The sequence below is a fragment of the Toxorhynchites rutilus genome, chromosome 1 (genome assembly GCF_029784135.1).
Source record: "Toxorhynchites rutilus septentrionalis strain SRP chromosome 1, ASM2978413v1, whole genome shotgun sequence".
Classification (NCBI taxonomy): Eukaryota; Metazoa; Arthropoda; class Insecta; order Diptera; family Culicidae; genus Toxorhynchites; species Toxorhynchites rutilus.
In genome coordinates this window covers 170,416,023-170,429,953 of record NC_073744.1, presented here as the reverse complement: position 1 = coordinate 170,429,953, position 13,931 = coordinate 170,416,023, and the positions used below count along the sequence as shown (strand labels likewise).

The 13,931-nt window shown below is 39.0% G+C and overlaps 1 protein-coding gene across 1 annotated transcript in view; it reads left to right on the top strand.

The window, feature by feature from the left end:
* LOC129761589 (uncharacterized) overlaps positions 1 to 12,509 on the top strand; it is an 87,687-nt gene extending 75,178 nt beyond the window's left edge. Inside the window, exon 2 of the mRNA XM_055759324.1 lies at positions 11,526 to 12,509. Within this exon, the coding sequence (XP_055615299.1) occupies positions 11,526 to 12,509 (984 nt within the window). The remainder of the gene's footprint in view (positions 1 to 11,525) is intronic.
* Positions 12,510 to 13,931: the final 1,422 nt, after the last annotated feature.

Here is a 13,931-nt window from a genome sequence, read left to right as displayed (position 1 = left end):
TTGATAACTATTTGCTGCGATAACCACTACCATAATGCATGAATTGACCTAAATTGGGATTTTTTTTGCAATTTAATTCGTAAATTGTTTCATTCATTCACTAGTTTAATCAATAATTTAATCAATAGCTCTGCGCCGCGACGATATCGTACCCAGTGAGGAAGTGCGATTATTGCTAATTGAAACAAAAACAAATGATTACTAAGCCAACGGCAGTCCTACGCCAACCTTGCGGTTATATCATAGGTATAACCCATCCATAGTTTTTGTCTGAACGGAATGTGCTAGCTATGAAGAATCTGTCAAAATTCGTGATTTTCCCTTCTTCCGTCTTCGAAAGGTGGTTTTCCCCGGTGAAACCTTTGCAAAAAGGTTCAACATTTTCCGGGGACAAAGTTGAAAAAGTAAAATTTTTCTGTGCTGTAGACGCAATGTTTTGCAGCGTTGTTGTATCACCTGATGAGTCAGTTGCCAACTCCGCTCCAATTGGTGAAATCATTTGAGTATTTCAAATCCTTGTTCGAAAATAACACTTCTTGAGAATGGATATCAATCTGTCATTTTTAATGCAACTAGGATATTACTTGAAGTGAAATAAGCATTATAAATCGGTGCAATATACCTGCAAGGTCGGATACAAAAATAATGTTTCCAGGATGGTTCAGTAGCCAATCTTTTTGGGAAACTGTGAGCTTTTGCTTGAAAGGGCCCATAACTGAAACATCCAGCGTAGGTAATGTGTACAATTAGGTAGAAAGGATATATGAATTATGCCATGTTCTCGGCAATATTTAATAATTTCCAAAGTGCAATATCTTTTGTAATTGTCGAGCAATTACAAAACTGATTCGTTTACGCTGCTTTTTGCTACCTTTTTTAAATGTTCCGGAACGTTGAGAACCAGTTTTCCCGTCATTCAACAGCTAGTTCGGCAATTAGCAAAGCCAATGGACCTAGTTGGACCACCTGTGAAAATCACAAAAAAAATCATCAAAAATCAATGAAGAAGTTCCGCTCGAAACTAGTTTGATAGATCTTTGCATCTTATCTTCGTTGATACTGCCTCTATCGGTTTGCTTCTTGTAGTACCAATCCAATCCAATCCAATCCAAATTCGACACAAATTTGATGAGGTATTAAACAGTGTCCGAATGTGCCCCACCGGCATCTGAAAAGAAATCTAACAAAAAGATCGACCAGGAGCTGTCAAACTATATGACAGCTGTTGGTGGAAGAGCTGCTAACTTACTTACTTACTTAGAAAGAGAAAGAGAAAGAGAAAGAGAAAGAGAAAGAGAAAGAGAAAGAGAAAGAGAAAGAGAGATATATAATAGAAAATGAGAAAGAGAAAGAGAAAGAGAGCGAGAGAGATAGATAAAGCGAAAGAGATAGAGAGTGTGATAGAGAGAGAAAGATGGTTCTACACACATCGTCGGTCAGTTTGTTTACCGTGGACGAACTTGTGTTAATTTAGGAGTGTTTTAAGCTTATTGGTGACTTTTTACAATCGATCATTCAATTTTCAAGAACTCGTGCATTGTTTTCGGGTCTAAAGCGGCATCAAAATACAACACACTGCAAGCCGAATGTTGAATGTGTTATTTTCCATCGGCGAGAGCTGTGTTCATCGGTTGCAAACTTAAGGTGAATATTCATTGCACTGCGGTTGTCATCGTGTAAGCTGTCACAACACAATCTCTTCTTTTCAATGTTTCGTTTCGCTCTTTTTTCTCTCGCTTCATTCAATGCCATTTTCGCTAAAAATAGCGAAACATTGCTCCACAGCCTAGAATAAAGATTGGGAAGATTTAAGATTTTCAGAAAAAAAAATTCTTTTACCTCATAGTTGATATTCAATTTTGCATTGTTGACCTATTGTTATGCTCTAATAATTTCAACCTTTCCTCTTCCTGAAGAAAGTATACCGCTACTTATCTCGAGCCGTTCGCAAGCAATCGGTTTTCCATAGAATAAGACAAAAAAGTAAATGAAATAATATTTGAGTTGATCAAACCTATGTAGCAGAGCCTGTAAAAATGAACAAATAAAAAACAATCATTGTAGTTATTAAAACCACAATTTCAACAATAATTTCATTCGAATTTGTCGTGTTCGAATTGTTCAATTCAACAGAAAAGATTATTCATGTGATATTGTGACCTTCATCATGCTTTAATCGGGAATCCAGTGGGTTGAGTCCCGGAATGGAAATTGGAAACGCCTTCGTCTAATTACGAATACCAGCAATAGAGAACACTGCATTCCCCATTATGCAAAGTGACAACCAGACATATTAGCGTTGGTTAGTGTGTACAAACAGCATTCCCCCAGCGCCTGCGCGTTAATAGATAAGACAGCTGCACATATTTTCCTAATTTGATTCCAATAATAACTTCTGTTCTCTTGCATTCGTTTTCACAAGAACGGGGCTCAGAACCTAGACCCTCCGTGGAGCAGGAAAGAATGGTTCCGAATGGCAAAATGCGGTTGATGGTTGTTTTTACATAATCCGATTGTGGTTAGCAAGACTCGAGCCGACTCCACACAAGGTTCTAGTTTTACATCACACAAGGAACACATTCGATCCGCAATGAATTCCGCCTCAATGGGCGGATGAATGGTTGCACATTGAACCCACAGAACGAATGCCCATTTCGGGTAAAGTTTATTCGTCATTACCGTACCGCATTAGATTAACACCGAGCCCGCAAAAGATTAGCGGGAATCGATGGAGAAAATGGCCACATTTTCGTAAATTAACTACAGCTTCCGCTGCTCTCCACCGATTCAGCGGCGCACGCGGATGTCACGTAGTGCCGATTCAGCAGCGCTCGTGTTCGTGGGCGGGAAATAATTAAACACAATATATTTTGATTATAATTAAAACAAACTTACGAACGGTTCTCTCCTTCGTGGCGGACCTTCGCACTGCTCCCCGCTATCTTCCACTGAGGGTGCCCATGATGATGGGAAACGATACGACAGACGAGAGAGTGAAGAAAAAAACCACTAGCGAAAGAAGAAACGCTTCTTACGAAAATGAATTTTAATACGGTGTTTTATAAAATTAATAAAGTAAATTGAGTTTTTGCCTGGCGCGGAATTACTCCCGGGAATTTCACAATCTGGTTATCGAGCTTCTGGGAGGAAGGATCGGAGTCGAACAGTGGCCACGCCACGGCACTTCGAGAGACCGTGCGCCAGAGAGATACAAGGAAAAATAACGTAAAGTACAGCATCCGGAACGGGAGCGTGGAGCTGCCAGAGTTCTGGCTTTAATTTTCCTTCCACCACTCTCGGGTTCACTAGGGATGCGCGCGGATTGGAAAACGCGACGGCTCATTGATTTTCAATTTCTTTAATTAAGCTTTATGTAGCGTGACCGTGGAAAAGTGAAAGTTAGAGTGGAATTTTTTAAAGTCCTGCTGCTGCCGAGTGCTGCTGGTTGCTTATCATTTTATGGATTTTTGATGTCTGGCCTTCTGGCTCTTCTCCGCTCAATACCACCGGATTTGCGGCGGGGGAGTTCAAATTCCGGCTTGGGATTTTAGAATGCGAGCTTCGGCTCGGTTGACATTATACAGAGCGGTTTATTGTAACCACGTTGCCGCCGATGGCTTGTGCTTTGGTACTTTCGAAGCGATTAGGGAAATTTCTTCCAGCCGTTGAGTTGTCGTCATCATCGTCCGTTGTTCTAGGGGAAACCCACGTGTGATGTCGGGAAGGCGAGGTGGTCTGAATTAGGATGAGGAGCTGAATGGAGTACGAATGAAGAGATAAGTCATCGTAATCCTCCCGATGGCGTCGGTATTGTAGAACGAAGACATTGCTTAAGACGATTGCGGCAAACGAACGAAAGTAAGTTTTTTAAAGCATCCACAAACTGTAACATATAGTATTTTGGATTATTTTTGTTGCCATTCACAGGCGTGCATTAACTCTTCGCATATGGTCGGTGTTAATTCAGACCGGACCATGTGACATTTTTTGGATTTCGAGAAAAACGAACTTGAAGTTCGGTGCTATAAGGGGTTTCCGTTTATCATTCAAGACAATTTCGATACGTTAATCTTGCTGTACGCGTGATTTCCAAATCTGATAGGTCACTCTGCGAAAAATTCAGAGATTTCATATGCATATTACGCAAAATCGTTATTGTGATAAATGTTATATTATATACCATTAGATAGGAAATCTTTTCAACAATTTTTTTGATCGCAACACAAACAGTGAAGATAGTGAAACATGTAAACAATTTAGCGTATTAAGTAGGTATGTTTAAATACTTAACTCGCCGCTTACGCCGTGGGGGGAAGAGCATCAAGACACATGCATACAATTCGGGCGATAGTCTCCATGGTAGAGACAGGCAAATCGTTCACGAACGATACGAAAAATAATTCAAGAATGTGGTATACAAATAATTTTCTACAGGGAGAGCAAATTGAAAATTGTTGATGTTGAAATATTTATTTATCTTATTTTGTCAACAATTTTCTATTGGAAATAGACATGTTTAACAATTAATGATTCCGTATTATTTCTGTCATTACAACTCTTATAATCCGTTTGAAGTTCAGTTTAGTTCATTTAACAAATGGTTTTTCTAGAACCACCGTATAGAGTATTGAATGAATCAAATTTACGGATTTCTGAACATTTACAAAATCTTCTCGAAGTCCTACGTCAAGTTTCCGTTCGTGTCCCTAGGCTCAGGCTCTTCTACTTTTTACGGAATATTTTAATATCAATAACCAGCATGCGAACGGATTTTGATGCGTTGCATACCAATCAAAAAAAAATTCTCTAAAATTTGTTTAATATGTTACAAATTACAATTTACCAGTTAGTAAATAGTGTAAGTAGATGAACATTGGTAGCATTCCCATTTTTGCATAAACATTACGCCTTCTCCTTCTCCTTCTCCTTCTCCTTCTCCTTCTCCTTCTCCTTCTCCTTCTCCTTCTCCTTCTCCTTCTCCTTCTCCTTCTCCTTCTCCTTCTCCTTCTCCTTCTCCTTCTCCTTCTCCTTCTCCTTCTCCTTCTCCTTCTCCTTCTCCTTCTCCTTCTCCTTCTCCTTCTCCTTCTCCTTCTCCTTCTCCTTCTCCTTCTCCTTCTCCTTCTCCTTCTCCTTCTCCTTCTCCTTCTCCTTCTCCTTCTCCTTCTCCTTCTCCTTCTCCTTCTCCTTCTCCTTCTCCTTCTCCTTCTCCTTCTCCTTCTCCTTCTCCTTCTCCTTCTCCTTCTCCTTCTCCTTCTCCTTCTCCTTCTCCTTCTCCTTCTCCTTCTCCTTCTCCTTCTCCTTCTCCTTCTCCTTCTCCTTCTCCTTCTCCTTCTCCTTCTCCTTCTCCTTCTCCTTCTCCTTCTCCTTCTCCTTCTCCTTCTCCTTCTCCTTCTCCTTCTCCTTCTCCTTCTCCTTCTCCTTCTCCTTCTCCTTCTCCTTCTCCTTCTCCTTCTCCTTCTCCTTCTCCTTCTCCTTCTCCTTCTCCTTCTCCTTCTCCTTCTCCTTCTCCTTCTCCTTCTCCTTCTCCTTCTCCTTCTCCTTCTCCTTCTTCTTCTCCTTCTCCTTCTTCATTTCTTCTCTTCTACTAATCTTTTATTCTTGTCTCGTTATCATCTCTCATTCTACTTCTTTTTTTCTTCTCTATTTACTCTTCCTTCTCTTCTACTCCTTTCCCCCTTCATATTTCTTCTCTTGTTCCCCTTCATCTTTTCTCCTTCGCGTCTTTCTTCTTTCTTTTTAATTATTTTAATCTTTTTATTAATCCATGTACTCTTCCTTGTTCTCATTGTTTTATTATCTGTCAAACATTTCCTGGTAAACTTCTCTTCTTCTTCTTTTTTCTTTTTTTTTTCTTTTCTTCTACTCTCTTTTTTATCTAGACTAAAATATAAGCCCAAACACAGATCATGCAGGAAATAATGAAATATTTCGAATGCTTATGACTCGATAGATCGGGAAGATGTTGGCATCAATTGATAGGAAATATTTCTACCCATCTTTCACAATATATAAAATGTTATTTTTCCTAAGTTAAGCAGTTGAGTAACACTGCTCCGTTTTGATTGGCCCGATTTACGGTTTTCCCAATACAGCCATCGAAACCAAGATGCCTGGGGAAATTGGCATTGCAAATACATGCAAGTTGGGGGAAACTTTTGTTCCCACCGAAATTAATTAATAAAATTAATAAAAATTAATTCGAAAATTGTTTCATTCAAGCAATACAAATACATGTCACATGTCACACATGTCCCACGTCAATATTGCGATTATTTCATACATATAATCCACCCACTTGTTCTTTTCACCACTTCTTCTGCCAGATATTTCCTAGCGAAATTTTTTTTTCTTCTACACTCCTTTTATTCTGATCATTTTTCCTTTTTTCTTTTCTTCTATTAATCTTTTCATTAATCCTTGTTCTCTTTGTTTTATTTTCAGCTAAATATTATCAAGCGAACTTCCCTTCTTCTTTATTTCATTCCATTCTTTCTTCTATTCTTTTTTTCCTTATCTTCTTTTCTGCTCTTTTTCCTTTTTTGTTCTCTTTTTGCATTCGATCCTTCTCTTCTTCGCTTCTCTTGTTTTCTTCTCTTTTTCTTTTAACATTTTCTTGTCTTCCAAATGTTTCCTAGTAAGCTTCACTTCTTCTCCTTTTCTTTCTTTCTACTACTCATCATTTCTTCTTATCTTGTTTTATTCAATTTTTTTTTTCTTTTCTTCAATCCGTCTCTTCTTCTTTTATTTTCTTTTTTTCATACTCTTATTATCCTTGTTTTCTGCTTCTTATCTGCCAGATATTTCATAGCGAAGTCTTCTTCTTTTTCTCTTCTTTCCTTCTATTATTGTTTGTTCTGGTATACTATTCTGCTCTTTTCCTTTTTTTCCTTTCATTCTTTTATTTTTTCATCTTCTCTTCTTTTCTTCAATCCTTTTCCTCTCCTACTCTTCTTTTTATTATATCTTTTTTCTTCTCTTCGTTTTTTTCTTCTTATCTACGTCTTTTGTTCTTCAATGTTTTTCTTCTTTTCTTGCTCCCTTCTTCTTTTTTCTGTTTTTTCTTTTTTTTATTTCTTCTCTTTTTCTCTTCTTCTCTTTTTTCTTCTCATCCTTTTTCCTTTTTCCTTTTTCCCTATCAGGTTCCAATTTCCAAGCGAATTTTATTTTTATTTAAAGGGTGTGTCACATCAAATTGCATCACGAAAAAAACGCTGTAGAAATTTAATTTTTAGGAATTATATCTTCAGCTTTCGCTTATAATCAGATACGAGTGTATAGATCACGTTGGCCATGATTCACTGTCAATTTTTCGTAAATTTGGAAAAATGTCGTCGAACGAAAAAGAGCGTCGTGAATTAATCCTGTGCACTCATTTCGAGAATCCGGAGTTGTCACATCGGGACATCGGTAAGATGCTGGGAATCGTCCAATCCACGGTCAGCAGAGTACTAAAACGATACTTCGAGAACCTAACCATCGACCGGAAGGTGAAGAACGGCAAAAATGGATGCTCCGTCAGTGAAAAAGATCACAAGCGCGTAGTTAAGCAGTTTAGACGTGATCCGAGAAGTTCGGTCCGGGATGTCGCCAATAAGCTGAATTTGTCAAGTTCATTCGTCCAGCGGACCAAGCAGCGGGAGGACCTGCGTACATACAAGGTTCAGAAGGCTCCTAACCGCGACGAAAGGCAAAACATGGTGGGGAAGACGCGAGCCCGGAAGCTGTACATCGAAATGCTGACGAAGCCGCATTGCCTGGTAATGGACGACGAAACCTACGTCAAAGCGGACTTTCGTCAGCTGCCGGGCCTGTTGTTCTTCTCCGCAGAGGACAAATTCAGCGTTCCGGAGGAGATTCGCAAGCAGAAACTATCCAAGTTTGCCAAAAACTACATGGTGTGGCAAGCGATCTGCTCTTGCGGAAAGCGGAGCGCCCCCTTCGTGATGACCGGCACGGTAAACGGGCAGGTTTACCTTAAGGAGTGCCTACAGAAGCGCTTACTACCACTATTGAAGCAGCACGAGGGCCCGACCATCTTCTGGCCGGATCTCGCTTCGTGCCACTATTCAAAGGACTCGTTGGAGTGGTACGAAGCCAACGGGGTCACCTTCGTGCCAAAGGAAATGAACCCGCCCAACGCGCCGGAGCTTCGCCCAATAGAGAAATATTGGGCGATTATGAAGCAGGCCCTCCGGAAAAATCCAAAAGTTGTCAAATCGGAGGCGGACTTCAAGAGAAAATGGATTTCTGTTCAAAAAAAAACTACAACCTGACGTTGTACAGAACCTTATGGACGGGGTAAAAAGGAAAGTGCGAGCATACGGGCTTGGGCTCGAAATATGAAAAAAGTATGAAGTATGAAAAAAGAAAATGCCAAAAATTGTTTAATAGTTTTTATTTTACTGTCTAAAATTTTCAAAAGGATCGGTCTACTGGGCGAATTTCTACAGAGTTTTTTCCGTGATGCAATTTGATGTGACACACCCTTTATTTACTTTTATCTTCTTCTTTTCTCCTCCGTGTCTTCCAGATATAATCCATTATTTTTTCGGTAGCTGGCTTTAGTGATCAATATCTCGAGTAATAACGATCATACAATTTCAAGTTTAGGTTACATCTCACACTAAAAAAAAATATCTATTGCTGATTTTGGTTTGTTCCATTCAGCTATGAGTTACAGGGTTTTAACAATGGAAGGCCACAAAGAGAAAATTCGGTATATTTTTCTCTTTTTCTTTTATAAAGGCGAAAATGCTGAAATAGTAAATAGCGTTTATGGTGCCGATACTGTAACAGTAGTATGCGTGCAATTTTATTTTTTATTTCAATCATTTTTTTTAAATTTTTTTGTTATTGCAATACACTAAATTTGGATCTCCAAGCGATTAACTCCTTTTTCTCGAATTACAAAACTTCCTATGTGATAAAAATTGGGATCAAGAGAAGATTGTAAAAATCTATTGCTAGAGTTTTTAGCCAATAAGAACCAGTACTTCTATGAGAGAGACATTATGTAGTTATTTTTAGAATCGCAATGAATTTTACAACAAAACTGTGCATATTTGACCCAAATCGAACAATCCGAAGCATATTAAAAAAAGGTTTGAATTTCACCCACTTCTTGTTTTTTTTCCTATTTCTTGTCTTATTTTATTCAATTTTTCTCTTTTTTTTTGGAAATGACAGCGATAGAAAATACAGCACAAACAATACACTCCAAACTACTTCTGCCCAAATTTTCAAGAGAAAATACCCAATGGGTAATTTTCTACAGCGTTTTCCCGTGATGCAGTTTGATGTGGGACGCCATTTTTTTTCATTTTTAGATTTTCATTTTACTTACTTCCATTTAACGTAGTTCATAAATAGCAAAGAATTATCTTTCGAATAAAGCCAAATTCAGCCAAACAACTGAGTGAAATTTCTAGCCTTGCTCAAATCCCCGAACATTTTTTTAGTTTGATTTCTCGTACAAAACCAATCAAGGTCCTTTTTTTGCTATCCAAGGAGTTTCTTGTCTTTATGAGAAATATGAAGAAAATTGAACAAGTGATAAATTGAAAGTGCGATATCTAGTTAGTATGGTGGACGGGATAACACATATTTCCCAGCAATCTTTTTTTCTTTCCCTTTTTTTCTTTTCCTCTTCAACTCTTCTTTATTTGTTCTCTTCTCCTGTTTTTTTTTCCTTTTTCCTCTCTTCTTTTATTTTATTTTTCTCCTTCTTGTCTTCCAGATATTTACTATCGAACTTCTCTCAATTTCCTTTTCTTCTTTTCTACTCTTTTTTCTTTTTCCTTGTTTTCTTCTCTTCTCCCCCTCTCCTTTTCTCCTGATATTTTTACTTAATTTATTCTTTTTTCTACTCTTATTTGCTTTTCTTTTTCTCATCTACTTTTCTTCAATATTTATCTTCTCTTTCTCATCTTGTTTATGTCATTTTTCTTTTAGTTTCGCGGTCATTCTCATTGCCGTCGCTGCAGCTTCCGGCTTTCGAATTCTTTCTAACCCAGGCTCACTGATGGTCAACCCGTCCCCCGAACATTTTGATTACTTTGGTGAAAGTTGGTTTGGCCACTTTTTGCGATCTCTCTTACTAGACGTGCGAGTAATTCGGATCTTCCCGATGCGCGAGTAAAATTTTAATGCATTGCTCGTCTTGCTTGGACGCCATTCCCCAAACTTAGGTGGAAATGTTCAAATTTAAGTAGAGGTATAACTCTGCACGCATATACCCTCAAAATTGGGGATGAGCGTTTGAATTTATAACTGTCTGAATAAGGAAGCTTGACGTAGGACAGTGATTGTTCGAAATTGTTACCAATGCGGCGAAGGCTCAGGCTATTCAATCCCCGCATTCGAGGTCTAGTAGACTTGTTCCGTCTGATGACGTAAGAATTCGGTTCGGTGACTCACTTATCAAATAGTTCAGAGAAGTGGTCTACTTAGGACTCACTCTAGACAGTATCTGATTGTTAGGTCTCACGGTTATAAAATCGTCACGAAATGTAATATTCTGCTCCGGTCGTTGTATTCGTTGATTGGCAGAAATTCTAAACTTTGTCGGAAGAATCAGATGGTTGTCTATAAACAGATCATTTACCCTGCAAAAATTTGGAGAGAGGTGCTTCTATTCCGAGCATTTTATTGTCCGGAATCTGTACAGTAATTTCATAGGTTTAGGTTAAGGATAGATTAAGTAGGTAGTTTGTATTAAAAATTAAAAAAGAAATAGAAATGTCTAACATTCGAATACAAAAAAAATCATATCAAATAAAACGAGCATTTTATAATGCAATTTATTAACCTAGAATTAAGATGCTAAGCATAAGCTGTTCACTTAACTTGTAAGAACTTTGTATAAAACAAAAATAAAATGAAATAAATATATATTCATGTAAAAAAAAAGAGATTGTTCGAAATATTGGTTTTTGAATTTAGTTCTTTTAGCTGTCGTAAATCCAACAAATTTTATATTCCAAATGATGGATCTGCAAAGAGTATCCTTCAAACTAGTTGAAAAAATTGAAGTGGTAGAAAGATTCCGGAAGCATTTTGCAAGGAATAATTTTCTAGAATCGCCTAGAATCAGATATGTCCCCAGAATCAGATATGTTAACCTACTAACGATAAATATAATTGTTGCTTTCAGCAAAAATGAATTCAAATTTTATCAACTCCAATCAGTTTACAATTTATTTTATACGAAGTAATAAATGGCTCAGTAGAATCGGTTCTTCTATCTAATAGTAATACTGTATTTACGTAAGTGTAAGGTCTCTATCTAGTTTTAATTCACTTCGCCCACCTTTTATTCATATTTTCTATTATAAATTTAATTTCAAGTTCTCACCAGTAGCAATTAAGGTGAGAATAGACTATAGAGATTTTTAGCATACGTTCACTAGTTTTTAAGGGTGTCCACGATGAAATTGCTCTAACTTTTTAACCGTTGGGTAGAATTTAATGAAAATTTGGGTGGATTTAGTTCATAGTGCATTGTTTACATCCTGCAAGTTTTAAAGTCCTGTGATCAATACTCGCGAAAATGGAGTCGAAAGAACAGCTCGTGCGTTTATTACGAGAACAAGGATTTCTCGCATCGTTCCATCGCTAAAACGTTGGGAATCGCGAATTCCACGGTGTCGCGAGTGATTAAGCGGTTCGAGGAACGATTGACCACCGATCGGAAGCCCAGAAGTGAAGGAAAAAGTATTCCGTACAACACCAAAAATCACAACCGCGTAGTTGGGGTCTTCAACCGAAACCCGAACGCCTCCGTTCGGGATGTGGCTATGAAGCTGCACCTAAGCCGTAGTTTTGTCCAGAAGGCCAAAACTAAGGCTGGGCTTCGAACGTTCAAGGTACAAAGGGCCCCTAATCGCGACGAGAAGCAGAACAAGTCCGCCAAAACCCGTGCCGGGAAGTTGTACCTCAACATGCTGACGAAAGTTGAATGCTGCATCATGGACGACGAAACATATGTGAAGGCCGACTTCAAACAGATCCCCGGCAACCTGTTTTTCACGGCCAAGGATAAGTTCAGCGTTCCGGAGCATGTCCGCACTCAGAAGATGTCTAAATTTGCGAAGAAATTCCTGGTTTGGCAAGCCATCTGCACGTGCGGGAAGCGGAGTGCACCTTTCGTGACCCAGGACACGATGAACGGACAGCTGTACATGAAAGAGTGCCTCCAGAAGCGGCTGCTTCCTCTCCTGAAGACCCACAACGTCCCAACAATCTTCTGGCCGGATTTGGCCTCATGCCACTACTCCAAGGACGTGCTGAATTGGTATGCGGACAATAAGGTCAATTTCGTGCCGAAAATGTTCAACCCTCCCAACACTCCGGAGCTCCGCCCCATCGAGAAGTACTGGGCGATTATGAAGCAGCACCTTCTTAAACGACCCAAGGTAGTGAAGACAGTCGAGGAACTGAAGAAAGTATGGGTTTACATGCAAAAAACGGTTGATTCACAGGTTGTGCAGAATCTTATGGCCGGACTGTAAATAAAATACGAGTAAAATGGTAAAATGAAGTTTAATAGTTATTTTTCAATCCCTGAAAATTTGATGGCAATCGGATGAAAACTCGAATTTTGCGAATCAATTTTGTGTGTAGCAATGTCATCGTGGACACCCTTTAGAAATAGATTAGGTATTGTTTATGATGGATGTCAATCCACAGTAAATGTTATTTTGTTTCCTTTTTCCATATTTCAACTTTTCTACTTTATTGTACCACACTTTAATAGCGGCAGGCCTGTTGAAGGTCGATAATGCAGGATTATTTGGATAACTATTTATTTATTTATTTATTTTTTTTAATCGTTATCAACAGGCGGAATTTCGCCCTAATGATATTAATGAAAACTACGTATTTGTTAAAAAAAAATTTGCCGGACCGCATTCCTTGAGTAGTGGAAGTCGAAGTCAGAAGCTACTCTGTTGAACAGACGTTGAAGACCCAATATGGCTGAGTGGTATCCATGATTGGTACGACGAAAAGGAACTCGGAGGAAAGCGTGGTCACGTAAAGTTCGAGATTGAACCAGAAGGTTGATGTTCTCCAGAATAACTGGGCATTCTGTCCTAGCGAATAGCACATCATATACAAATAAGGCGCGGTTCACATCCCTTCGCACGTGCAACGTGTCAAGAGCCATTAGTTGGCACCGGCTTCATAGCTAGGTAGCTGATGGGGGTTACTCCAGGGTAATCGTCTTAAGGTGAACCGGACAAATCGCTTTTGTACCGCTTCGATTCTGTTGACTCCGTTCAGATAGTGCGGATTCCAAATTACTGAACAGTATTCCAGACTTGAACGAACTAGAGCGCTGAACATAGATTTGAGGCAGTGTACATCGGTGAAATCCCTCGCAGTGCGCATGATGAATCCAAGACTACGGGAAGCTTTTCCAACCACGCAGTTGACGAGTTATGAAATTCAGTTTACAGTCTAAATACACTCCTAGATCCTTCACGCAGTCGAGTTTAGTTAGAGGAGCATCGTCGAGAGAATAGTTGCAGCGAATAGGATCTTTCCTTCTTGTGAAAGTTATCGTGGAACATTTGCTTGGATTCAGTGTCATACGATTTTCCGCGCACCATTTCTGGAAAATTTCAAGTTGTTGTTAAAGAAACAAGGCATCAGCCTCCGAGTTAACGTGGAAAAATATTTTCATATCATCGGCGAATGAAAGATGAGGGCCCTCCAGGACGAAATTTACGTCATTAAAATAGATGAGAAATATCAGAGAGCCGAGATTACTTCCCTGAGGTATTCCTGATGTAGCAGGAAATTCTGCGGAGAAACAATCGCCTATTTTAACCGCGAGAGAGCGTCCGATCAAATATGATGTAAGCCAATGTAGAACATTGCCGCTGAAGCCAAGCTTATCCAATTTACCCACCGTAATGTCATGGTTGATT